The sequence below is a fragment of the Drosophila serrata genome, unplaced genomic scaffold, assembly GCF_035046125.1.
Source record: "Drosophila serrata isolate PLE 108 unplaced genomic scaffold, ASM3504612v1 contig_2, whole genome shotgun sequence".
NCBI classification, from domain to species: Eukaryota; Metazoa; Arthropoda; class Insecta; order Diptera; family Drosophilidae; genus Drosophila; species Drosophila serrata.
Genome location: NW_028256900.1, coordinates 1,654,168 through 1,678,683, shown reverse-complemented (window position 1 = coordinate 1,678,683; position 24,516 = coordinate 1,654,168). Strand labels below are relative to the sequence as shown.

Genomic DNA, 24,516 nt, shown 5'->3' with positions numbered 1-24,516 from the left:
TAATTATGATGTTTGAAAAACGCTGAATTTCTAAAAAAATTGCCTGTTTTTATACCTTTTTTCTGGGTATTATAATTTAAGTCAAAATCTTTTAACAGCATCAACAAACGCAATATGCAGATTTGTTAGCGCTATAAAAACTAGTATAAAGCAGCTGTCCGATTTAAAATTAATGCATTTTTGGCTTAATTACGAAGTTTGAAAAACACTGATTATTTTAAAAAATTGCCTGTTTTTATTCCTTTTTGCAGGGTCTTACTATTAATCAGAAGCTTATAACACAATGAAGGAATCATTTCCGAGCCCATAAATCATATATATTCTTGATCAGAATGAACAGCTGAATCGATCTAGCCATGTCTAGTGGAAAAATAAATTTTTTAATTTTTTCCGAAATTTGAAAAAAAGATAAGGGGTTACATCATTAAAATTGGCAAAATTCGACAAAAAATTGAATTTTTAAAATTTAAAAACGCAGTATGCAGATTTGTTAGCGCTATAAAAACTAGCACAGAACAGCTTTCCGAATTGAAAATAACGCATTTTTGGCTTAATTATGATGTTTGAAAAACGCTGAATTTCTAAAAAAATTGCCTGTTTTTATACCTTTTTTCTGGGTATTATAATTTTAGCCAACATCTTTTAACAGCATCAACAAACGCAGTATGCAGATTTGTTAGCGCTATAAAAACTAGTATAGAGCAGCTTTCCGATTTAAAATTAATGCATTTTTGGCTTAATTACGAAGTTTGAAAAACACTGATTATTTTAAAAAATTGCCTGTTTTTGTACCTTTTTGCAGGGTCTTACTATTAATCAGAAGCTTATAACACAATGAAGGAATCATTTCCGAGCCCATAAATCATATATATTCTTGATCAGAATGAACAGCTGAATCGATCTAGCCATGTCTAGTGGAAAAATAAATTTTTTAATTTTTTCCGAAATTTGAAAAAAAGATAAGGGGTTACATCATTAAAATTGGCAAAATTCGACAAAAAATTGAATTTTTAAAATTTAAAAACGCAGTATGCAGATTGGTAGCGCTATAAAAACTAGCACAGAACAGCTTTCCGAATTGAAAATAACGCATTTTTGGCTTAATTATGATGTTTGAAAAACGCTGAATTTCTAAAAAAATTGCCTGTTTTTATACCTTTTTTCTGGGTATTATAATTTTAGTCAAAATCTTTTAACAGCATCAACAAACGCAGTATGCAGATTTGTTAGTGTTATAAAAACTAGTATAGAGCAGCTGTCCGATTTAAAATTAATGCATTTTTGGCTTAATTACGAAGTTTGAAAAACACTGATTATTTTAAAAAATTGCCTGTTTTTATACCTTTTTGCAGGGTCTTACTATTAATCAGAAGCTTATAACACAATGAAGGAATCATTTCCGAGCCCATAAATCATATATATTCTTGATCAGAATGAACAGCTGAATCGATCTAGCCATGTCTAGTGGAAAAATAAATTTTTTAATTTTTTCCGAAATTTGAAAAAAAGATAAGGGGTTACATCATTAAAATTGGCAAAATTCGACAAAAAATTGAATTTTTAAAATTTAAAAACGCAGTATGCAGATTGGTAGCGCTATAAAAACTAGCACAGAACAGCTTTCCGAATTGAAAATAACGCATTTTTGGCTTAATTATGATGTTTGAAAAACGCTGAATTTCTAAAAAAATTGCCTGTTTTTATACCTTTTTTCTGGGTATTATAATTTTAGTCAAAATCTTTTAACAGCATCAACAAACGCAGTATGCAGATTTGTTAGCGTTATAAAAACTAGTATAGAGCAGCTGTCCGATTTAAAATTAATGCATTTTTGGCTTAATTACGAAGTTTGAAAAACACTGATTATTTTAAAAAATTGCCTGTTTTTATACCTTTTTGCAGGGTCTTACTATTAATCAGAAGCTTATAACACAATGAAGGAATCATTTCCGAGCCCATAAATCATATATATTCTTGATCAGAATGAACAGCTGAATCGATCTAGCCATGTCTAGTGGAAAAATAAATTTTTTAATTTTTTCCGAAATTTGAAAAAAAGATAAGGGGTTACATCATTAAAATTGGCAAAATTCGACAAAAAATTGAATTTTTAAAATTTAAAAACGCAGTATGCAGATTGGTAGCGCTATAAAAACTAGCACAGAACAGCTTTCCGAATTGAAAATAACGCATTTTTGGCTTAATTATGATGTTTGAAAAACGCTGAATTTCTAAAAAAATTGCCTGTTTTTATACCTTTTTTCTGGGTATTATAATTTTAGTCAAAATCTTTTAACAGCATCAACAAACGCAGTATGCAGATTTGTTAGCGTTATAAAAACTAGTATAGAGCAGCTGTCCGATTTAAAATTAATGCATTTTTGGCTTAATTACGAAGTTTGAAAAACACTGATTATTTTAAAAAATTGCCTGTTTTTATACCTTTTTGCAGGGTCTTACTATTAATCAGAAGCTTATAACACAATGAAGGAATCATTTCCGAGCCCATAAATCATATATATTCTTGATCAGAATGAACAGCTGAATCGATCTAGCCATGTCTAGTGGAAAAATAAATTTTTTAATTTTTTCCGAAATTTGAAAAAAAGATAAGGGGTTACATCATTAAAATTGGCAAAATTCGACAAAAAATTGAATTTTTAAAATTTAAAAACGCAGTATGCAGATTTGTTAGCGCTATAAAAACTAGCACAGAACAGCTTTCCGAATTGAAAATAACGCATTTTTGGCTTAATTATGGTGTTTGAAAAACGATGATTTTTTAAAAAAATTGCCTGTTTTTATACATTTTTTCGGGGTATTATAATTTTAGCCAACATCTTTTAACAGCATAAACAAACGCAATATGCAGATTTGTTAGCGCTATAAAAACTAGTATAGAGCAGCTTTCCGATTTAAAATAAATGCATTTTTGGCTTAATTACGAAGTTTGAAAAACACTGATTATTTTAAAAAATTGCCCGTTTTTATACCTTTTTGCAGAGTCTTACTATTAATCAGAAGCTTATAACACAATGAAGGAATCATTTCCGACCCCATAAATCATATATATTCTTGATCAGGATGAACAGCTGAATCGATCTAGCCATGTCTAGTGGAAAAATAAATTTTTTAATTTTTTCCGAAATTTGAAAAAAAGATAAGGGGTTACATCATTAAAATTGGCAAAATTCGACAAAAAATTGAATTTTTAAAATTTAAAAACGCAGTATGCAGATTTGTTAGCGCTATAAAAACTAGCACAGAACAGCTTTCCGAATTGAAAATAACGCATTTTTGGCTTAATTATGATGTTTGAAAAACGCTGAATTTGTAAAAAATTGCCTGTTTTTATACCTTTTTTCTGGGTATTATAATTTAAGTCAAAATCTTTTAACAGCATCAACAAACGCAGTATGCAGATTTGTTAGCGCTATAAAAACTAGTATAGAGCAGCTTTCCGATTTAAAATAAATGCATTTTTGGCTTAATTACGAAGTTTGAAAAACACTGATTATTTTAAAAAATTTCCTGTTTTTATACCTTTTTGCAGAGTCTTACTATTAATCAGAAGCTTATAACACAATGAAGGAATCATTTCCGACCCCATAAATCATATATATTCTTGATCAGGATGAACAGCTGAATCGATCTAGCCATGTCTAGTGGAAAAATAAATTTTTTAATTTTTTCCGAAATTTGAAAAAAAGATAAGGGGTTACATCATTAAAATTGGCAAAATTCGACAAAAAATTGAATTTTTAAAATTTAAAAACGCAGTATGCAGATTTGTTAGCGCTATAAAAACTAGCACAGAACAGCTTTCCGAATTGAAAATAACGCATTTTTGGCTTAATTATGGTGTTTGAAAAACGATGATTTTTTAAAAAAATTGCCTGTTCTTATACCTTTTTTCGGGGTATTATAATTCTAGCCAACATCTTTTAACAGCATCAACAAACGCAATATGCAGATTTGTTAGCGCTATAAAAACTAGTATAGAGCAGCTTTCCGATTTAAAATAAATGCATTTTTGGCTTAATTACGAAGTTTGAAAAACACTGATTATTTTAAAAAATTGCCTGTTTTTATACCTTTTTGCAGAGTCTTACTATTAATCAGAAGCTTATAACACAATGAAGGAATCATTTCCGACCCCATAAATCATATATATTCTTGATCAGGATGAACAGCTGAATCGATCTAGCCATGTCTAGTGGAAAAATAAATTTTTTAATTTTTTCCGAAATTTGAAAAAAAGATAAGGGGTTACATCATTAAAATTGGCAAAATTCGACAAAAAATTGAATTTTTAAAATTTAAAAACGCAGTATGCAGATTTGTTAGCGCTATAAAAACTAGCACAGAACAGCTTTCCGAATTGAAAATAACGCATTTTTGGCTTAATTATGGTGTTTAAAAAACGATGATGTTTTAAAAAAATTGCCTGTTTTTATACCTTTTTTCTGGGTATTATAATTTTAGCCAACATCTTTTAACAGCATCAACAAACGCAGTATGCAGATTTGTTAGCGCTATAAAAACTAGTATAGAGCAGCTTTCCGATTTAAAATTAATGCATTTTTGGCTGAATTACGAAGTTTGAAAAACACTGATTATTTTAAAAAATTGCCTGTTTTTATACCTTTTTGCAGAGTCTTACTATTAATCAGAAGCTTATAACACAATGAAGGAATCATTTCCGACCCCATAAATCATATATATTCTTGATCAGAATGAACAGCTGAATCGATCTAGCCATGTCTAGTGGAAAAATAAATTTTTTAATTTTTTCCGAAATTTGAAAAAAAGATAAGGGGTTACATCATTAAAATTGGCAAAATTCGACAAAAAATTGAATTTTTAAAATTTAAAAACGCAGTATGCAGATTTGTTAGCGCTATAAAAACTAGCACAGAACAGCTTTCCGAATTGAAAATAACGCATTTTTGGCTTAATTATGGTGTTTAAAAAACGATGATGTTTTAAAACAATTGCCTGTTTTTATACCTTTTTTCTGGGTATTATAATTTTAGCCAACATCTTTTAACAGCATCAACAAACGCAGTATGCAGATTTGTTAGCGCTATAAAAACTAGTATAAAGCAGCTGTCCGATTTAATATTAATGCATTTTTGGCTTAATTACGAAGTTTGAAAAACACTGATTATTTTAAAAAATTGCCTGTTTTTATACCTTTTTGCAGGGTCTTAGTATTAATCAAAAGCTTATAACACAATGAAGGAACCATTTCCGACCCCATAAATCATATATATTCTTGATCAGAATGAACAGCTGAATCGATCTAGCCATGTCTAGTGGAAAAATAAGTTTTTTAATTTTTTCCGAAATTTGAAAAAAAGATAAAATTGGAAAAATTCGACAAAAAATTGAATTCTTAAAATTTAAAAACGCAGTATGCAGATTAGTTAGCGCTATAAAAACTAGCACAGAACAGATTTCCGAATTAAAAATAACGCATTTTTGGCTTAATTATGATGTCTGAAAAACGCAGAATTTCTAAAAAAATTGCCTGTTTTTATACCTTTTTTCTGAGTATTATAATTTTAGTCAAAATCTTTTAACAGCATCAACAAATGCAGTGAGCAGATTTGTTAGCGCTATAAAAACTAGTATAGAGCATCTTTCCGAATAAAAATTAATGCATTTTTGGCTTAATTACGAAGTTTCAAAAACACTGACTATTTTAAAAAATTGGTCGTTTTTATACCTTTTTGCAGGGTCTTAGTATTAATCAAGAGCTTATAACCTAATGAAGGAATCATTTCCGACCCTATAAAAAAAAAAATAGCACAGAATATATTTCCGAATTGAAAATAACGCATTTTTGGCTTAATTATGTTGTTTGAAAAACGCTGAATTTCTAAAAAAAATTGCTTGTTTTTATACCTTTTTTCTGGGTATTATAATTTTATATAAATTTATAATAAACCGACAATTCCTGACTATATATCAACAATGTATTATCATCGTTTGTTTATTATGATATGCCGTTTCGAACAACTGGTCTTAATGCAAAATTAAAACTTGATTAATAGCAGAGACTAATTTTACTTATCCTATGGTTGATTATTTCATTAATATACTTAACCAGAATACGATTTTTAAAGTTTTAATAAATGAAGCCATGAAGTATACTACGAAGTATAAGTTTAAAAAATAGAAACTAATCTTAAATCGTATGACTTGTATAGGTCCTCCTTTAGACGTTACTTTATTATTTCAAATCATAAATCTCCAATTCACAAGTTTTCAACTAATTTTATTAGAAACAACAATGGACAGAAATCTATATTCTCTAGAAGCAATGAAAATGCTCACTTAAAACTAGCAATTGCATTTGGGGTATTGATTATGGGACCTTATGTCTAATTTTACAGATTTATATAAAAATAATACAAGATTATGCAACAGATGATAACAATACGATCGGTTACTCAACATGAATACTCACTAGATAGGCGTATCTAGTCACGTATATACATACATAATACAAACAGACAGTTGGCCAGCTTAGGGTCAACCTTATATATCGTACACTCGGATAATACTCTTAAGACAACTCCAGCGGAAGTGAAACATTCAAAAATGGGTCTCCTCGGGACTTTGGACATCGTGAGTGGCCGCCTTTTCTGCCTGGCCAGCGGATTCCCCTGCTCTTTGGCGCTATTCGATCATATTGAATAGTAGACAGGAGAATATCATGCCAAAGATCTGGAATAAGAAAAGATATAAAATTAATTTAAGTTAATTAAATTGGAGGCGGATAAGTTACCATAAGAATGGCCACCGCTATAGAAGTGCCTCCTATAACCGCCGCATGATCCCTGATGAAGTTGGTCGTCACATAGAGACATCCCTGGTTGTACAGATTCGTGATGGTGGGAAAGATGGTGCACTCCTTGCGCTGTCCTCCAAACAGCTCCTGGCAGCAGGACTCGGGCACGGGTCCATAGCGGTTCCAATCGTGCCACGTATCCACACCGCAGCACTGCAGACGCTCCTGGGTGAGATCCCAGGCCTGGGTAATCTCCCTCCGGCTGCCATACAAAGCCATAGTGGATCTCATTTCCTAAAGGGAAAACGAGGTTGTTTCAGAGGTGTGTCTTGGTCGGGAAGAATAGGGATCTGCCTCACCTGCCGCATAGTCTGTTGCACTCGCTCACGAAACACATAACCCAAGACGCCGCCAATTAGCATGGTGACGAAAACCAGTGCCACGATTATGAAATACTGCAAGTAAGTGAGAAATAATAATGGACATGTTAAGAGGCTATGGCTTCATTTAAGAGAAAGGAATAATAGGGGTACGTATCAAATAAATCTTAATATAACCAATTCCTTTTACTCACCGTTAATAGCAGACATTTGACCTCTTTTCCAGCACCTACACAACCCAAAAAGGACACCAGGCAGATGATGATCGAGGTAACCAGCAGCACATAGACAGCTCCCGAAAAGAGATTTGTTCCAAGCAATTCATTCACGAAACTACGATCCACCAGAGTCCACAATGTCAGGCAGAAGACGATGGCTCCACCAACCTAAAAATACAGTAAGTGTGCATTATAAATTTCATTTCCTTTTAAAAACCATTAAAATCTTTCAAGGTATACTCACAAATATAACAAAATTGGCTATAAACAGACTGTACTTGACAAACTGCCCGCAGCAGTCCATTCGGGAACTGAAGCCCATATCGTCTTCCTGCAAAATGGTATTAACATATTATTAAAAGATTATTACCTTTTTAATATAATTTTAATGTTGTTTTTACTTTTTTCTATAGGTGAAGAGTCCCAAAAGGTATTTTTTATGCAGGGATAATGATGCAAAAGGATTTGGGAGAGGAGATGATGCGGAGGATCGAGATGCTCTAAATGGTAAACAAAGACATGGATTATTGAATAGGTAATAATAATAACAATAATAATAATAGTACTAATAAAATTATTTTAAGATAATTGTTTATTTTTAGTTCCTTAAGTTTGTAAACATATTATTTAAGGCCCCAGGGAAAATAAAGACTAATTAATACAGTATTACAATTATATTGGAATTATTATTTGCTTAATTTATGGAATATTATGGTGAGTATTATAGGTGTAATCTGTTCTATGTTTTTTTCCAGCCAAGTTGTGAGTATCTCAATTCTAAATAAATATTAATTCCTATTGTTTAGTCCTTTAAATTTTAGTATGAGTTTATTATGATTTTAAGAACTAATCATAAAGACTTTAAATATTTCAATTTTTAAAGCGAATAAATTTGATTTTTTGTCGAATTTATAAAATTTTATCGATTTAACCCCTTATCTTTTATAATACCCAGCAAAAAGGTATAGTAACAGACAATAATTTAATAATTTATACATTATCACAATTAAATTGGAATTATCTTTCGATATCTGATAGCTGACTAATCACAATCTAAGCTGGGAGAGACTACTGCGCATGCGCAGCTGCGGTTGAGGTTGTGACTGAGCTTCAGCTTTAGGCAGCGCTTCAGAGTCGTAGTCGGAGTCGGAGCCGGGTTTGAGCCAAAGTACTCTTAACCATGACCCACTTTTGTGAGCGGCAACCAACGCAATGGGCCTAGACAAGCGTTCATTATCGGCTCCGACTGCGTTAGCTTTCGGTGGGCTTTGGTTAGTTACGGCTCTTAAAAATGACACTTTGGCCGCTTACGTACACTTCAAGGGTTCTCTTTTTCGTGACGAATCCCGACGATCAAATCAAGTAAATCAAAGTAATAGCTTGGCTAATTAGAGTACCTTATGTACGAGTTGCCGCCCCATCTCTGAGTCAGATCGGCGAACTGCGATGTTCTCTAAATGCTAATTAAATGTAATTGCAGGCTAAGCCAGCGAATCCCGCCTCCCTTCTCCCAAACTAAGCGACATCTCATTTCGAGCATTATTCTCGCCAAATACAAATAAGTCGCCGCAAAGTTGCAGGTAGAGTAAGCCAAGTAATTGGCGGGGGGTGTTATTAAAAACAAAACAAAAATGTTCTCACACTGTCTGAATATTCACTATTTTTCATTCGACGACGTTATCATGACCCAGGGAATCGTGCCTGAGATGACAGTAAGTCATCTGAAAGTCGCCATTAATGACGACTCACTATATGTGCTGCTTGTTAACTGAAACCAATTAAGTTTATGGTAATTGTTCTAGCTCTATGTGCTACACATCATAATAGCAAATTTTAAAAGGAAAGATTTAAGGAAATTTAGAATAATCATAGATAAACCAAGATTCCTTGTAGAATGAATAATATATTATATCAAACTAAAGCCTTCTTATGTTTCGTTTTTGCTTAACCAAAAAAATACCTTTTTTGAGTACATATGGCTAAATTACATATAAAGCTTAACCTTTTCGGAAACGTTTTAATATATAATAGTTTAAATAATGAAGTATTTATATTATATATTCTTTGATATTTCAAAATTAAATATGATATAATAATTTCCTTTTAAGTTATAAACAAAATTATAAATAGATATACTATATTTCTCAAAGAAAGCAAGATCAATGTATAAGTAATACGTATAAAAATTCAATAAAATAAGCCTGCGCTTGGATTATATTTCCCTGTAAACAAGCATAACATAACTTAACTTAATTTAATACAATGTCTTAATGAACAACAATATACTCACAAGTTTGCCGTCCCGTAGCACAAACGAAGTTTTCGTTAGGTAACCAATTTTGGCGGTTTTCTTTTCCCAGCTTCAGTGTATGTAAATTGCCTCTAAGTTGTGGTTTTTTTTTTGCAAAACAAAACAAAAACAAGCTTAGCTTAGCTAAACTTATTTTTGGTTGCACTTGACTGCACAGAAACTTTAGCGGTTGGGAATTAGTAGTAGGCTAGACATGAAAAACAAACGCAAAACATAAAAGGGAAATTAATTTTAAGTAATTTATTTGTGCCTAAAATTATTTTTAGATATTTTTTTGTAAAAGTTCAGCAAGTATATTTTCAAGGATAAATTAGAAATGAGTTGATTTGTGGCCATAGATTATTTGATTATTATTTATAATAATGGTAAGACACCTTGAAGGCATGAGTTTAATTTCCATTGAAACTAAAACATAATCTTTGATTTAATTCCTGCAGACTTATAGTCGGTCTTGTTTTTTATTTACAAATAACTTTCTTTTTCTTTGATGTTTAAAAAACCCTTATTTTTTATTAATTTAACAAGTTTTTGTTTGGTTTTCATGGCTCCAATTCGTTTCATTCAGATAGCTAGAGCTTGCCATGGCAATTTATGCAATATTCGTTAATAATGTCTCTCTTATTTATATATATATTTAATACAGGTTTCTTGCATTTGTTTTAAGCGTCACTCGTAGCAGTTGATAATTGTTATTGAGTTTTTATTTTGTTTTATTTTTCGATTGTTGCTGCTGCGGCTGTGTTATTGTCAATTGCAGTTTTCCCATGGCAAACCACTTTTTTTTCCAGCCGCCTTGCTTTTCGCATTTGCTTTTCAAGTTACGTCACAATTACGCCTAGGCGGACACTATATATCCTTGCTGGGGTTTATCCTTAAGGTTCAGGTATCTTTATAATATATACACTTGGTGTTTTTATTTTTCTTAATTTAAACAGTGTTGTTTTTATAAGATTTCAGCTAGGCTTACAGGGGGCGCGTGGATGGGAAAGAGCGACTTTGAGGCGATTTGGGGAATGGCGGTTGGCGACGACTCCTCCGCTCGGTGGATGGCTTGAAACTGGTTGTGGGAACAGTCTTGGCGATCGGTTTTTTATTATTTTCGCTCACAAAGAGCTTCGTTGTTGGGCTTTTTCTGGCTTCGTGCCTCTCGAAATTACAACAATTTCGACTTGAGCAGCGGCTTAGCTTAGCGAGAAAGAGCAAGAAAGACTGCTGGCTTACAAACCGCAAATATTTCTGAATGTTTTTTCGTACTTCTCTCTTATTGATTCATCTAGTTTACTTTATGTTTTATCTATTTTTTTTTTGTTCGTTTCTGCCATGTGAAAATATGCTAAGCAAACAAAATTTGTTCGCCTTCGTACCACACTTCCTTCCACAGCCAGGGGCTTTGTTCAGGTAAAAATTAAGCATAGATCAGCAATTGAAACTTAATATTTATTATCAGAATTGTCATATTTATGAAATAAAATGCTTAGAGCAGCAGGCGGATCAGTGGCTCGTGTAGCTCTGGAAAGGGTATTTAGTTTGGGACTAGCCCATCCTTTATAAGGGGTTTCTTAGTCAGTCAAATAATTAACTTTAAAATAAACAAGAAAGGAAACTAATTTCGAGAAGTCGAAGTTAATATATCTTTACAAAATATTATCCTACGTCCGACATTTGCGAGTTTCGACTAAGAAAGAGCTCAGTATTTTCTAACTTATACTATTTATTCATAGTTTATTTTACTACAAATAATTTCTAATCTCTAAGAAGAACTCTATGGTTATTCTCATATTTTTTGGGTAGTCCCTACATAATAAATTTTCTTATTAAATACTTAGAGACATATCTCTTTTAATGTAATATATTTAAGTTGAGTTTAAGTAGTTTATTTATATTTTTATTTAATCCTTAGAATAAAGCCTTCCATTACTTCCCTAAATTGCCACTGTGGTTGGCATTTAACGGCCTGCATTTACGGACAACCTTCGGCCATTAACGGCTTAATTTTTTTGTTGGCCAAACAAATAGTTTTGACTGAGTTCAACTGAGTAATTTTGTAAGCAATTTTGGGAGCTAAGGTCAGAGTTGGTGGTAGCTCCACCCCCGAAGCAAGCTTTACTTACACCCATCGTCGTCGGCATGGTTGAAAAACGTTCAATTTGTTTTCTGTATTTTTTGTATTTTTGTTTTTATTTGTTGTTGAGGTTGGCTCCACAAATTGTTGGGTTATTTAGCACTTTTATGGCTGTGTTAACAGAAACATCACCCCGCCCGGAAAACAGCCCCTCAAAAGGCCAGTAACTGTCAAAGTTGCATGGCAGTAATAGAAATAAATAATAAAAAATTGGAAAAACAATTACTCTGCCTGTTGATTTTGCATCTTACACTAGCTGTGGGAACCTTTTGCGTTTTATAGTTGCCATAAAATTAATTTCCACATACGACGAGTAGCCGTTCGACTCGTGATAAAAATATTGCACAAAAATCGAAAAACGGTTGAAACATGATCTCAGGCGGAGACTAGAGTTGTATGGATGTCTCTCTTCAAGTGCCCAAGGTATCATTAAGATTATGTATAATTTCTAATATGATTTAAGGCAAGTCAATTTCAACACTCAGAAAAATTTGAAGATGTTCTAGATTATTATTAAAAACTGAGCCAGCCAACTTATTTAGAGCTGTAAGATTTCCTATGAATTCTATAGGGAAACCCATACAGAATAGGAATATACTTAAAATAATATTAACATATTAGTTAAACTCAAACTTTAAACATATAAATTACAATTTACAAAAACCTGAAGATTCTGTCTATTCAAAGTAAGTAAGATATTTCTTACCAGCAATTTTATAGTAAAGACATTCGGCTTCGTTTTTCTTTAATTTAGAAAATACTATTTTGATATTTAATTATCCATAAACTAGTAAATAAAAAAGGCTTCTTGTGGCTTATAATACTTTACAAATTTCATTAGAAATCATTGTTTATTATACCTTTTGCTCAGTGTACATGGATATACCCACACTCCCATACTCCGATCTCAATTGTGATTAGTGTGAGCGATTTGAAAGCCTCGTTGAGTTCTCCGAAGGTGAGAAGCGTCAAAAGCGTTAAATTGTAGCACTTAAAAATGATTAGAATGAGTCAAAGATGGAGGCTACAAGTAAATGACAACAGTTTTGGGCAAACAATAATTAAATTGTACGACAAAATCTCTGAAAATTCTGGATTATAATATGTAATAAATTCTTCTTGATACCCTTGGAATACTCCCAGCAACGATATAAGCATGATTATAAATGCAAAATGTCGACTTATGCCCCCATCCATTATCTGAACTCAAGATCTAAGTTCAATCAATCATTAGCATATTCCATTAATAAATTAATGAGTTTATACTCATGATCAAATGCACTTGTAAAGTTGAACAGTTCCCAGACCTAAAAAAAACCAATATATTAAATACAAATTTTGTTCTTATCAAGGAAAAGTCACCTTCGGGTAATTGGAACTTGGCGGTTGGACAATTGTTTTGGTGGACAGACAACCACAAAAAACGCAACCAACTCTCAGCTCTTGACCAACTCAAGTCGTGTAGGTTTTCCCATGTGCGCCGCTTCAAGTGCATTCTGTGGCCTCGGGCCAGGAGTCATACTACATATAATGGCTAATCAGCCGCTAGGCCGAACAATTGTTTTCCCTATTTGCCACCGCCTAAGGGCATTCCTCCTTCCCGTCCGCATACAGCTGATATTTTGGACAAACAATTGGCCAAAAAAAATAAAATAAATTTGACTTTAGTCATGTGCCCGCTAATTGCTCGGTGTCAGCTCCAGCGATTGTACGTGGCGATGCGGGTGCGTCAGTCTAGAGCTCAATATTCCGCCTTCTCGGTTCATTTCAGGCATTTCCTGCTGGGAATATATTTAATTAACTTAAGAGTATTATATGTTAGAAGGAATACTATACTATACTTTAATGTATACATACTTTATTCAAAAACAAAGGATCTCGTAGTAGAATTAGAAAGGAATCTAAGTTCGACACGCCGATGTTAATATACCTTAGCAGTTTGAAATTGAATTAGCTTTTTTGCCTTTGCATATCTCCAAGAAAATTTAAAATATATGAAATCTATGAAATTAAATCAATATTTTTATATACCAATTTTTTTGGGTAAGTCAAAGTTTTTCAAAAACCCAAATTATAATACCCTGCACATCTATAAAAATGTAACCCATTTTTCCCTTACAAATTATCGCTTTAAGAAAACTTTATACATTTAGGAGCTCATAAAAATAGTTCAATTTTAAAGATAAAAGGCTAAACAACTGAACAAATTTTTATTTAAAATTTTGTTTACTTAATGCACATAAAATTTCGAATTAGAAACATAACAAATATGTTAAAGTTCCAGTAGAAACTCCAAAAGTATCTGAAGTTATTTCCTGCTGCAAATTGCAGACCAATTGTGGAATGTATCTCTCAAACACAGCCTAAAAGTGTGCTTTAAAATATTTAAACATTCAATCTTAACAGAGCAAACTTACAAATGGCATAAAAACCGCAAAATACCAATAATAACAGCAAATAAATTACAACAATTTCAGTTTAATAATTATGTACAGTTTATACATCTCCATACATATGTATATGAACCTTAAAAGCTACTTGTGTGTGTGTGAATTGTTCATTTTGGTACAAATTACACGAAATCATTGATCGCTCGATCCCTGATCGTTTGTAGTTCATCGGTTGCCTTGACTGGTGGGCTCTGTTTGTGTTTGCATTAAGTACAAAAAAATCTATATTTTGGGTTTTGGAGGCACTTAGACGAACTTAGCCTAATCTGCTTGATTTTAGACGGCGACTTTGTTTCTATTCAGTTTCCTAAAAAATATATGTATACGTCTTTAGCAACTAGGAAGGGGGTTTTGGTGCTACGATTCACAAGCTATCACTTGGACATATCACAAAACTTCGAACTTGCCCCCGGAATCCCCGTTTACCGGGGATCCAGGAGCAGTGTCATCCTCTCACGCCGTTCGGCAGGCATTGGCATACTCCACACAATCATGCAGCGTGGGGAAGATCTCGAAGGGGCCTTCACTTAAGGCCATACTATGTACCAGGGTATCGTACACTCGATCCACGGGACTGGCCAGCAGCAGACGGGCTCCCCGCGCCTTTAGTTCCTTGCTCACATCGCTGAGGGTGCGACAGCCAGCCACATCAATGTGTCCAAGCATTGAAAAGTCCAGGATGAGCACCTTGAAGGCACCAGAAGAGGACTCCGTAAACTGTACACTCACAACCTTGCCGCCATTCTGCGACACTGGAGAATAGCTCGATTTGCTGCCTTTGCTGGGACTCTTGCTGCTGTCACTACTGCTGGTTATGGTGAGGGGAATCTTGTCCAGACCCACTGCCTCGTACAGAGCCCGTCGGAAGAACAGACTGGTGGCAAAGTTCAGGGATCCACTATACCGGAATATGCGAGTCTCCGGCACTTGCATGGCATTCCTATGCTGGTTGAGATCCATGTAGACACCAGGTGCCTCAGGCATATAGCCCAACAGACAGGAGTAGGGCTTCAATCCCTTGATATACAGGGCCAGCAGGGAGATGCAGATGCCTATCAGCAGACTAAAAGGGAAGAAATTAAACAATTATTATAGAAAACATAAGGAAAGGAAAGTATTAAAGCATACCCAATGTCAATGTCGATGAGTACCACGCAGAGGAATGTGGATATCCAGGTGAACATCTCCAGTTTGCCTTGCTTGGAGAACTTCTTCAGCTCCCTGGCCTGCATAAACATGGGCTTCAGGGCCACTATGATGACGCCAGCTAGGACACACTGAAAATATAAACCATTAGGAAATGATTTCACCAAAAATATGTACTAAACTCACTCTGGGCAAACTGCTAAAGAAGGGACCGATCCACATTAGGGTGACCACTACCAGCGAGGCGGAGACCAATGATGCAATCTGCGACACTCCACCCGTTTGATCCTGGATGACAGATCGCGACAAGGAGCATGCCATGGGAATGCAGGAGAAGAATCCACCGACCACGTTGCCCACGCCCATGGCAAATAGTTCCTGATTTGCTCGCACCTCATAGCCGTGCTTCTTGGCAAAGGTGAGACCCATGGACATGATAATGGAATAGGTGACAACGGCAATAGCTATCGAGTCCACGGCTACCTTGGACACCAAATCCAAACGTGGCATTATGGGTTCCGGAAGACCGCTGGGTATATTTCCCACCAGATTCACAGCGAACTCGTCATGCATGTTGAACCATTTAGATATCAGTGTGCCACCAATAACCATTATCAATTCGGCGGGAAATGGGAAGCGACAACGCTTGCTCAGGCACGGTTTCAGGCACTCGTTGCAGATCGTCATAAAGACTATGACTCCCACACAGAAGCCAAAGTTCACCAGGTTCGTCTCAGGTATACCCTTGATGACATCAATCAGCGTGTATATGATCTTGAAAGCGCCTTTGTAACGAGCCACGGAAATGCCCAACACATCCTTAAGCTGTGCGGTGACGACGTGACAAGCAGCTGCCGTGGTGAAGCCATTGACCAAAGGATCACTCAGAAGGGAGGCCAAGGTGCCCAGTCTCAGAAAGGCCATTAGGAGCTAAGAAAGAGATAAACTTGAGTCATGGGAATGGATAGGATAATCTTCAAGTTACAAAGTACTTACGTTTACAATCCCCACGGTGAGGGCTAAGGAGGTGACCACCTCCAGCTTTGTGATGGGATCCGCAGGAAATGCAGCAGCCGTGGCATTAAGCAGGGCCAACGGGGACATCGTCGTTGTGGCATTCGATGCCAACACCTCGTAATGCGGATGATCCTCCACATTGGAATACGTGTCCACCACTTTCCGCGTCATCATACTGGCCACCGCAAAGGTGCCTATGGAGATGTGCTTGGAGGTGCCCAGGAACATATAAACTAGCACCGGAAATACGGCCATATAGAGTCCATTTCCGGCGGATACTCCCGCCAGCAGACCATATGCCATGCCGTGTGGTATGTTCATAATGGCCACAGTGAAGCCAGCTATGATATCGCCAGGTAAATCCCTTCTCGGCGAGTACTTGGGTAGCCATTGCAGGATGGGAATTACGCCGGTAAAGAGCGAGAAGAAACTCCAGGTATGCCAGCAGTTTCGCAACGAGGAAGGTATGCTCTTGTCCCGAGCCGCATAGCCCGTTTGCTTGATCACCACCTCGTGGGTCAGGACATCCCGATGGATGCTGTATTTTGGCTGGATCTTTGGCTTGCTCGTCGCACTGCCATTTCCATTTGTGTTGTTATTGTTCAGTGGTTTTGTTCTGCAGAAATTTAAATGTTTTATGAAATGAAATGAAATAAAATTGAGGGATTTTTATTAGTACTCACTCTTGACTTTCTTTATCACTAGGCATTTTGACTATTTCTTCCTCTACTTCTGTGTCCTTGGGCTTCCTGTCAGGCTCCACATTGGGGTCTGTGTCTGTATAGAGATGGATGCGTAGATCACGTTGAAATTGCAACTGTCTGAAGCGAGACACTGGGCAACTTTGAATCTCTGGATCTGAATGATTTTTTCTGGGTTTCTTGGGTATAGTTCCAGTTGATCGATTTGGCGGTATATCTTCGTGAACAATGGGTATTAACAAGGTGCCAGCTTCGTTGTTGTCTGTGAAATAATCCTGGGAAATACTCCTCTGTATTTGTAAGTGACGTCGTCTATTTGGACGATCGTGCAAGTCTTTTAAACGCTTCCAGGCATCCTTGGACAAGGATTTTAGATGGTTTTTTGGTTTCTAAAATAGAAGAATTAAAAATTAAATCCCTTAATTAAAAAGCACAAATATATAAAAATTAAATAACAATAATAACCTTTCTGAGGCCGCACTATCTTGATTGGCCAAGGAAATGAGATATTTTGATTCTTCTAAAAACACTCTAAACACTGTCAATCTCACAAAGATCTTCAAGTATATGTTTTTTGTCTTATCACTCAATTTTTAAAGCCAACGAAAATTTGATCAATCAAGAGATAGTAAGCTGTGGAAAATTTTCGAGAATCCACTTAAGACAACAGCAGCTTATAATCTCAAGCATTGAATCGAGAGAATCATGAATTTTTCCACAATTGCGGTTAGATAACTTAATAAAAAACCGAGTAATTAACAACCCCTTCGATCCAGTATCATTGGAGAACTTTGGCTAACTGAAGCATCGATCATCACTGACTGTGTTCTTTAAATGCCATCCATTGTTACCCCCAAAAATTCGTGAACATTTTCGGTTATTTATATAATGAATAATGATTTCATAGGCAATGCTAATTGGTTAAATTATTTGATAAACATGCGTTCCATTGGTGACCGCAGTGTCGTCTTTAGAATTCCCCTGAAAAGGCATTCGCTATCAGTTTTTATTACGCATACGCAGTGTTGGCCAGCGTCTAATGCTTCTGACGTATTTTCCTGGGAGAAAATGTTCATCATCTATCAGTGGCCACTTGCTAAGTGCTCAATAAACTAACGTATGTACACTTGCGATAAATGGGATAACTGTAGAGGCTATTCTGTGCTTTTGTCATTCGTTTCATTGGCACAGTTAATAATCAACTATAATAATCGGTTCATGGTAGATAACTTTTATGACCAGTGTCTGGGCCAGCGCGGTTTATAAAAAACAAACAACTACAACCTACTACAAAGACTACAGTTAACTGTAGTAGAAATAATAATAGAATAATTAAAAGCCAAGGGCACATGTATACAGAGATTTATTAATAACAAATTAGTGTGAAGTTCAAGCAGCAGACCCAACTGAAAAATGTATTTATTTCTTAATGGAAATACTTATAAACAATAATGATTAAAAGCAACTGTGCTGGCTCAAGTTGTTTAACAGTAATCCCCACCATGAATAGCATATTGTTGGCTGCAGTCTTTTGCTTGTTACCAACTGACACAATTCCCGCTAAGTAGCCATAAAATGGCACTTCGTAAACCCAAGCAAGCAACTTCATAAACCGGATTTACCCCCAGTCAAAATAACAAATAACTCTCAAAAATATACAGACGTATATTTTGAAAGCTGTATTGCATCACAAAGTCATACTCATACTCTTGTAAAAAGTACTTCCCCTGATTTTTAGCTCTGTGCAGTGTCAAGTTCAATGCTTGGCCAAGGAAAATCAATATCCATATTGAATATTTCATTTATGTAGAATCAAGAAGGAGATCAAAAGATCACTGGCTCACCGAGATCAAATGGCTCAATTGCATTAGCATTTTAAATAAGGTCGTGGGAATCGAAAATAAGAGATATATGTCAGACTATTTAAAACTTTGGTATCAATTCTTACAAAGAAACTAAGTACTAATTATTAGATACATTTTAAATAAATCATTTGAGGTTTCCTTTAAGTTAAAAAGACTTCTATTTACTATTCATTTTGAAAAGAAAACCTGGCTTTTAAAATGTCTATTCATCATTTAAACAATAAACCAAAGCTTGTAACTAATATTTAATGACAAGACCTCTCAGTTTTTAAGTACATAAACAACAAATTCCTAATAATATTTAAAAGCTTCTCCGAAATATAACAGTCAGTTTATTTATAAATTTATAAATTCATTTAGCAAAGCTCGAATCTCGAATTGTAATTGCCTCTCTCCACTCCGTATTTTTCGCTCACTTTTCGAAAGTAATGACTAATACTAAAGTATTTATCCATAAAAAAATGTGAGCTTATAATATATAGAACAAACACCTCGAATCCGGTTTAATTGTGATGCCCCTGGCTCATTGTTGTTACGGGATCTCATTAGTTCTACCAGCGAACCGCTTACAAAGTGCACAATTGGCCCAAACCGAATGGCTTATGCAATGGCCCTGATCGCACATGACCATACCGAGATTAGCCCCCAGAAAAGGGAGCCAGTTAGAAAGGGTAGACGAATATATATAGTATATAATTATATAGCTGGAATATTTGTGTACTGTAAGCAAAGCGCACACAGGCGACTTCTTATCGAAAGTGTCCACTTTTGCTTATCAGCACTGCGAGCACTTCCATCAGCGCTCATTAATCGATGTTTTAACCTAGAAACAGAGACAGAATCGCACTAGAACACGTTGCCATCTGCCTTGGATGACAAATTTTAAAGGGGAATTGGGGCTACTTAAAAAAAAACTATTTAGGTTTCCTTAAAAAATTACACCGTGTTAAGTTGTTAGGCTTAGTAGCTTCAACGGAATTTTCTTTGTTGATATTTATAGTTCCAATAAACAATTACAATTAAATTATATTCTTTGTGTACCTTACTTTTCAAATTAAATAATTTAATTCAAATTGAATTCGTAAAATAGGAACTTAATGTTTATAGGTAATCTCGTTAATTGAGTAAGCAAAAACCCTTCTAGTTTTATTTCCAAAATAGTTAAAGTGTCAATCGTTTAAGCAGATAAGAAACATTACATGGTCAACTGAATTAAATCATTAAAATAATTTTGAGATAGATAAGGTATAATGAAAATGTTTTTTTAGTCAAATTATCTTATTGTTTTTATAGATTTTAAGCCTTTTGAACTTGCAATGGAAAAGTACAAGCAACAGTAAAACTTGAGTTTTTAACGCTCTCCACAGTTAATTAAGTAATATTATTTTTTCTCCAGGGGGTGACCCTGTCCTTATCGGAAACCCAGTGACCATGAAACAATGACGGTGAGCTTCAGCATTCTCAATTATTTTCAGTAACCATATGCCGTGCTTTCGATATCAAATCATTTATTGCGTAAGTGGTAAACCCAGTGTCATAGATAACGCTTTGATGGAAAGGAGAGAGAGCTAGAGCATGGGGTTTGTATTAATGTGGTACCTACTTCAATCATATTGATTGACTTGCTGTGGCTTTAACTGACGCACTTGACCCGCTCTGCTGGCGGTGACTTCTTTGCTCTGGCTTTATAGAAAAACTAAAGTATTTAGTAAAAATCTGGTCTAGTTTCCGTTCTTCTTCGCAATCAGTTGATGCTGTCTCTGTGTGATTTGATAAAAACTGACGTTGAAGTACATAAACGGGCATTTCTTGGCAAAATATTTGTCTGTCTCGGCTGCAAGATTTATGAAGCACGCGAGCTTTTTATAAACTACATACATCAGAACGTTAAGCAGGTATTTTCTGAAGCTATTATTAAATATTATAAAAAATAAAAATAAAATCTAAAAACAAACAATGGTTTGATAGACTACTTAAATATTTGTAGAAATATTTAACTAGAAAGCGATTTGTCTTTTAAAAGTGGCCCGTGACTCAGTTTCGATAAAGCGTGCCAAAGCAAAGGCCACATATCTCACAAGTGATAAGTGATTCACTTTTTATTAAGCCCAAAATAAAATGATATGTAGATATATTATTTTATTTGGACTTGCAATAAAGGTGATATATGATTTTTAACGGACAGAAGGTAATACAAATCTTGTATATTTCAGAATTAGTTTGCAAGGAATATCCCTAGGGTAAATTAATAACAATGATTAAATTTTATTACACTACCCTAGGGATAAAACAATTATAAAATAGCACAGTAGTAAACAATTTTTAATGACTAATAATCCCCGATTTAATAGGGTCAAAAGCTCAAACTCAAGCAAACATTGAATGGGGGAATATTTACATTTATTTATAATATAGGGCCCTTATCATTGCACTTAACCCTTGCCAGTGGAATCCAGTTTCCCAATCGATTTGAGCACAAAACCTGAAAAACGATTCGCAACAAAGCTATATTCCACACATAATGTTTAGCTTCCTTTAGATATGAATTGCATTTATGGATTTTGGACTTTGAATTCCCCTTTGTGTGGCTTCTGGGGAAGTGCTGGTGCGGCAGTTGGCAGATTTTTTATATCTCTCTCTTTGTTTAGATTTCGATTGTGCGGCATTTATTTATTTTCTATGGTAGGGCAAGAGCAACACCAGGAGCAGGAGAGTGGGCGGAGGGTGGGAGCTGGGGACAGCTATGTACATTTTCCATTTTCCTTCAATGTGTGCGCCAAGCACGCACGAAACTTCTGACATCGCAGTGGAAGCAATAAAAATAAAAATCAATTGGAATATAGTTCAATTGATGAAAATATTTGAGAACGCAATACTATAGTGTTTAATTTGAAAAACTGTATGTACACAGCAGAATAAGAGTCGGTAGAAAATGGTTTCCCTATACGTATTTTGTTTGATTTTTAATCTAAATGAATTTAATGTTTTGTGAACCCATAGTTATTGTTTAGCCACTTTCAAAGTCAAAGACGTAGTCGAAACATTACTATGAATATATTTTTCAGTTGAATGCCATAAGCATCAGCATTAAGTTAATTAATTTAAAAACAACCCTTTTTTTAAATTAACCTCTTTTCAATATTGTTTCACAGGTTATTATAAATTCCATTGAAAAATTATTTTAAAGTGATATCAGAAATCCTTTAATCAAGCCCAGGCACAATTTCCGGGTTTTTGCCATTGTAAAATAATAGTTTTTACAATTATCATGGCAATAATATAAAATTATACAACTTTTAAGACCCAAACTCGGAAGAAAAGCAGCGTTTTCATAAAGATTGACCCACAACAGGTGTGAAATTGGAGAGTTTTTGTGTTTATGGCCTCGATTATTGGCAATCTTTACAACTCACGTATGACTGATAATGTTGAAATAATCAGATTGTGACTAACTTTAAACTTGTTTAAAGTACTTTCTGCATTTTTGCTGCGCTTATATTGTAAGTTAATCAAAAGTTAATAAAATAAAAGGTAATTTTAAAAGTACGTATGATTATATTGTGTAAAACTCAACGCAAATCGAAGCATCACTATAATAAATTTAATATTTTCCTATTCGGTTTCTACCCTTCGTACATTTTGTTTATAGTTATTGTCAATAACATGCACTAAGTACTTAAGCCTTCAGACGTCTAATTGCATAATCTTCAACACTTTTGTTTAGACAAAAATAAAGCAAAACCAATTAAGCGCCATTCCACTATTTGTTCTTTCCAGAGCGTCGGCTTATCAACAGTACCAAATATGTATAGGGTATATGTATATTCTCAACGAGCGACGCGACAGGTTGGAAAAAAAAATCGCCAAATCGGAAGAACGACATAGCCGGATACATATGTATGTATGAACAGCGTACAGCTAATATAGTATATAGTATATATAGTATAGTATGCTAACCATGAAATCACACCATGTACTATATACTGTGCACGCTCTAAAAGGTCAACCAATAAAAAGGCTTTCCATAAAAAAAAATTTTATAAAAACGATTCAAATTTTATAAAGGAGTTACCCAATAAAAGCAACTCTAAATAATGTTAATGTTAGCTGAAGTTGAAGACTGCATAAAAGAGAAAAGAAAGAAACTAAATGTATTCTAGAATGAGAGTAATTAAAGCTTAGTTATGAACGATTCCTGAGTTGATCCTATTATTTATGATTGATTTCAGAAAGCTTAAAACTTTCTCTATCTAAAATAAATTATAACTAAATTATTTTTGTACTAAAATAATAACTCTAGCACTCAATGCAAGTTCACTCTTTGGGGGGTGCACTGTACAAAGTATGCCTGTGAGTCAAGTGCAAATGCACCCATTAAGAACACAAGAGTGGGAAGGGATGATGGGGAAAGAGAAACAGAAGAGAAAATAAAAACAATAAAGGCAATGAAAAAGCTGAAATAATATACAATTAATTTGATTGTCCCGAAATTGACGAGAAATCGAAAGGCAAGCGGAAGAAAGAAGACGAATACCGTTTGGCAATAAGAGAAATAATATATGTACTAAACAAACAAAAGAATTTAAGAATCCTCGTTGGTATTTTACCTTAAGAAAACTAAATTAATTTTTGTTGGCATTCGTTTCGTTGCCGAACAAGAACAGCTGTTGTTGTTGTTGTTCTGGTTGTTATTGTTGCTTGTTATTTCTTGTCACCTTCAACTTTTGATAGCGCCCGCCGTTGTTGAATGGTTGTTGCTTTTGTAACGGTATCACTTGTTGCCAGTAGAAAATATATGATTAACACTTTTCTGGCGCATGCATCGAGAATTGATTGAACTTCAAGCACTCTTTTTTCTGTTTGCTATTCTGCCAGCACAATTATCACGTCTATAAAACTTGTTAAAAGCTTGCAAATTGATGTTAATTAAAATATTAATGAACTATTATTGTAGGCGAATCTTCCGTTATTTATATTTTTATATTAATTTTCGCTTATTTAACCGCACACGCTCGATGTTTTTCTAATACCAAAAGCGTCGCTTGCGACACACACGTAAAACTTTGTCGTCGCTATAGTTGTTGTTGATGTTGTGGTTGCAGTTGTTGTTGCTGTTGCCAGTCGAAGGGGTCGAACGCCAAAAAAAGATGCTCGCGCCAAAAGGAAATAAGTTAAGTTAAGCAAAGGCCGCGACAGCGGACGATGAGGAAAACAGCGTTCGACTGACCCAGTTGGGAAAAAAACGCAAAACTGACAGGCCGGATGAGCTTTCCCATAAGAAAGCTTTCAACAGCTGTTTGTTGTTAATCGGAATCGGAATCCCTAATCGGAAATTATCATATCAAGTTTATACGCCATAGATATTGTTCATACTATTCCTTATTACTTATTTTTAATGGTTAAATTCTTTCGTTCTATTCTAATTTATGTAAGCAAATCGATTTGCGATGAAATTTAAAAATTTGAGTTCGGAACAGCTGAATTTTTGCTAGTGGTGACAATAGAAA

At 34.5% G+C, this 24,516-nt stretch overlaps 2 protein-coding genes across 4 annotated transcripts; both read right to left on the bottom strand.

Moving 5' to 3' along the window:
* Positions 1-6,262: 6,262 nt before the first annotated feature.
* Tsp74F (Tetraspanin 74F) lies at positions 6,263-10,879 on the bottom strand. Of its 2 annotated transcripts, XM_020946192.2 has the most exons (7): positions 10,676-10,879; positions 9,688-9,895; positions 7,642-7,728; positions 7,374-7,565; positions 7,159-7,254; positions 6,797-7,093; positions 6,263-6,735 (listed from the first exon to the last, which is right to left on the bottom strand). In XM_020946192.2, exons 3-7 carry the CDS (start codon positions 7,717-7,719, stop codon positions 6,688-6,690), a joined length of 711 nt encoding a protein of 236 aa, XP_020801851.1. In that variant the 5' UTR covers positions 7,720-7,728; positions 9,688-9,895; positions 10,676-10,879; the 3' UTR covers positions 6,263-6,687. The 2 variants fall into 2 exon arrangements, with proteins under 2 accessions (XP_020801851.1, XP_086692429.1); XM_086836303.1 differs by lacking the exon at positions 10,676-10,879 and having other exon boundaries at positions 7,642-7,897; positions 9,688-9,816.
* A 3,413-nt stretch (positions 10,880-14,292) lies between these two features.
* Prestin (solute carrier family 26 member prestin) lies at positions 14,293-24,266 on the bottom strand. Of its 2 annotated transcripts, none has more exons than XM_020946182.2 (6): positions 23,617-24,266; positions 17,127-17,533; positions 16,423-17,059; positions 15,613-16,356; positions 15,409-15,557; positions 14,293-15,343 (listed from the first exon to the last, which is right to left on the bottom strand). In XM_020946182.2, the coding sequence occupies exons 2-6, from the start codon at positions 17,150-17,152 to the stop codon at positions 14,734-14,736; spliced, it is 2,166 nt and encodes a 721-aa protein (XP_020801841.2). In that variant the 5' UTR covers positions 17,153-17,533; positions 23,617-24,266; the 3' UTR covers positions 14,293-14,733. The 2 variants fall into 2 exon arrangements, with proteins under 2 accessions (XP_020801841.2, XP_086692129.1); XM_086836003.1 differs by lacking the exon at positions 23,617-24,266 and adding an exon at positions 20,613-20,691.
* Positions 24,267-24,516: the final 250 nt, after the last annotated feature.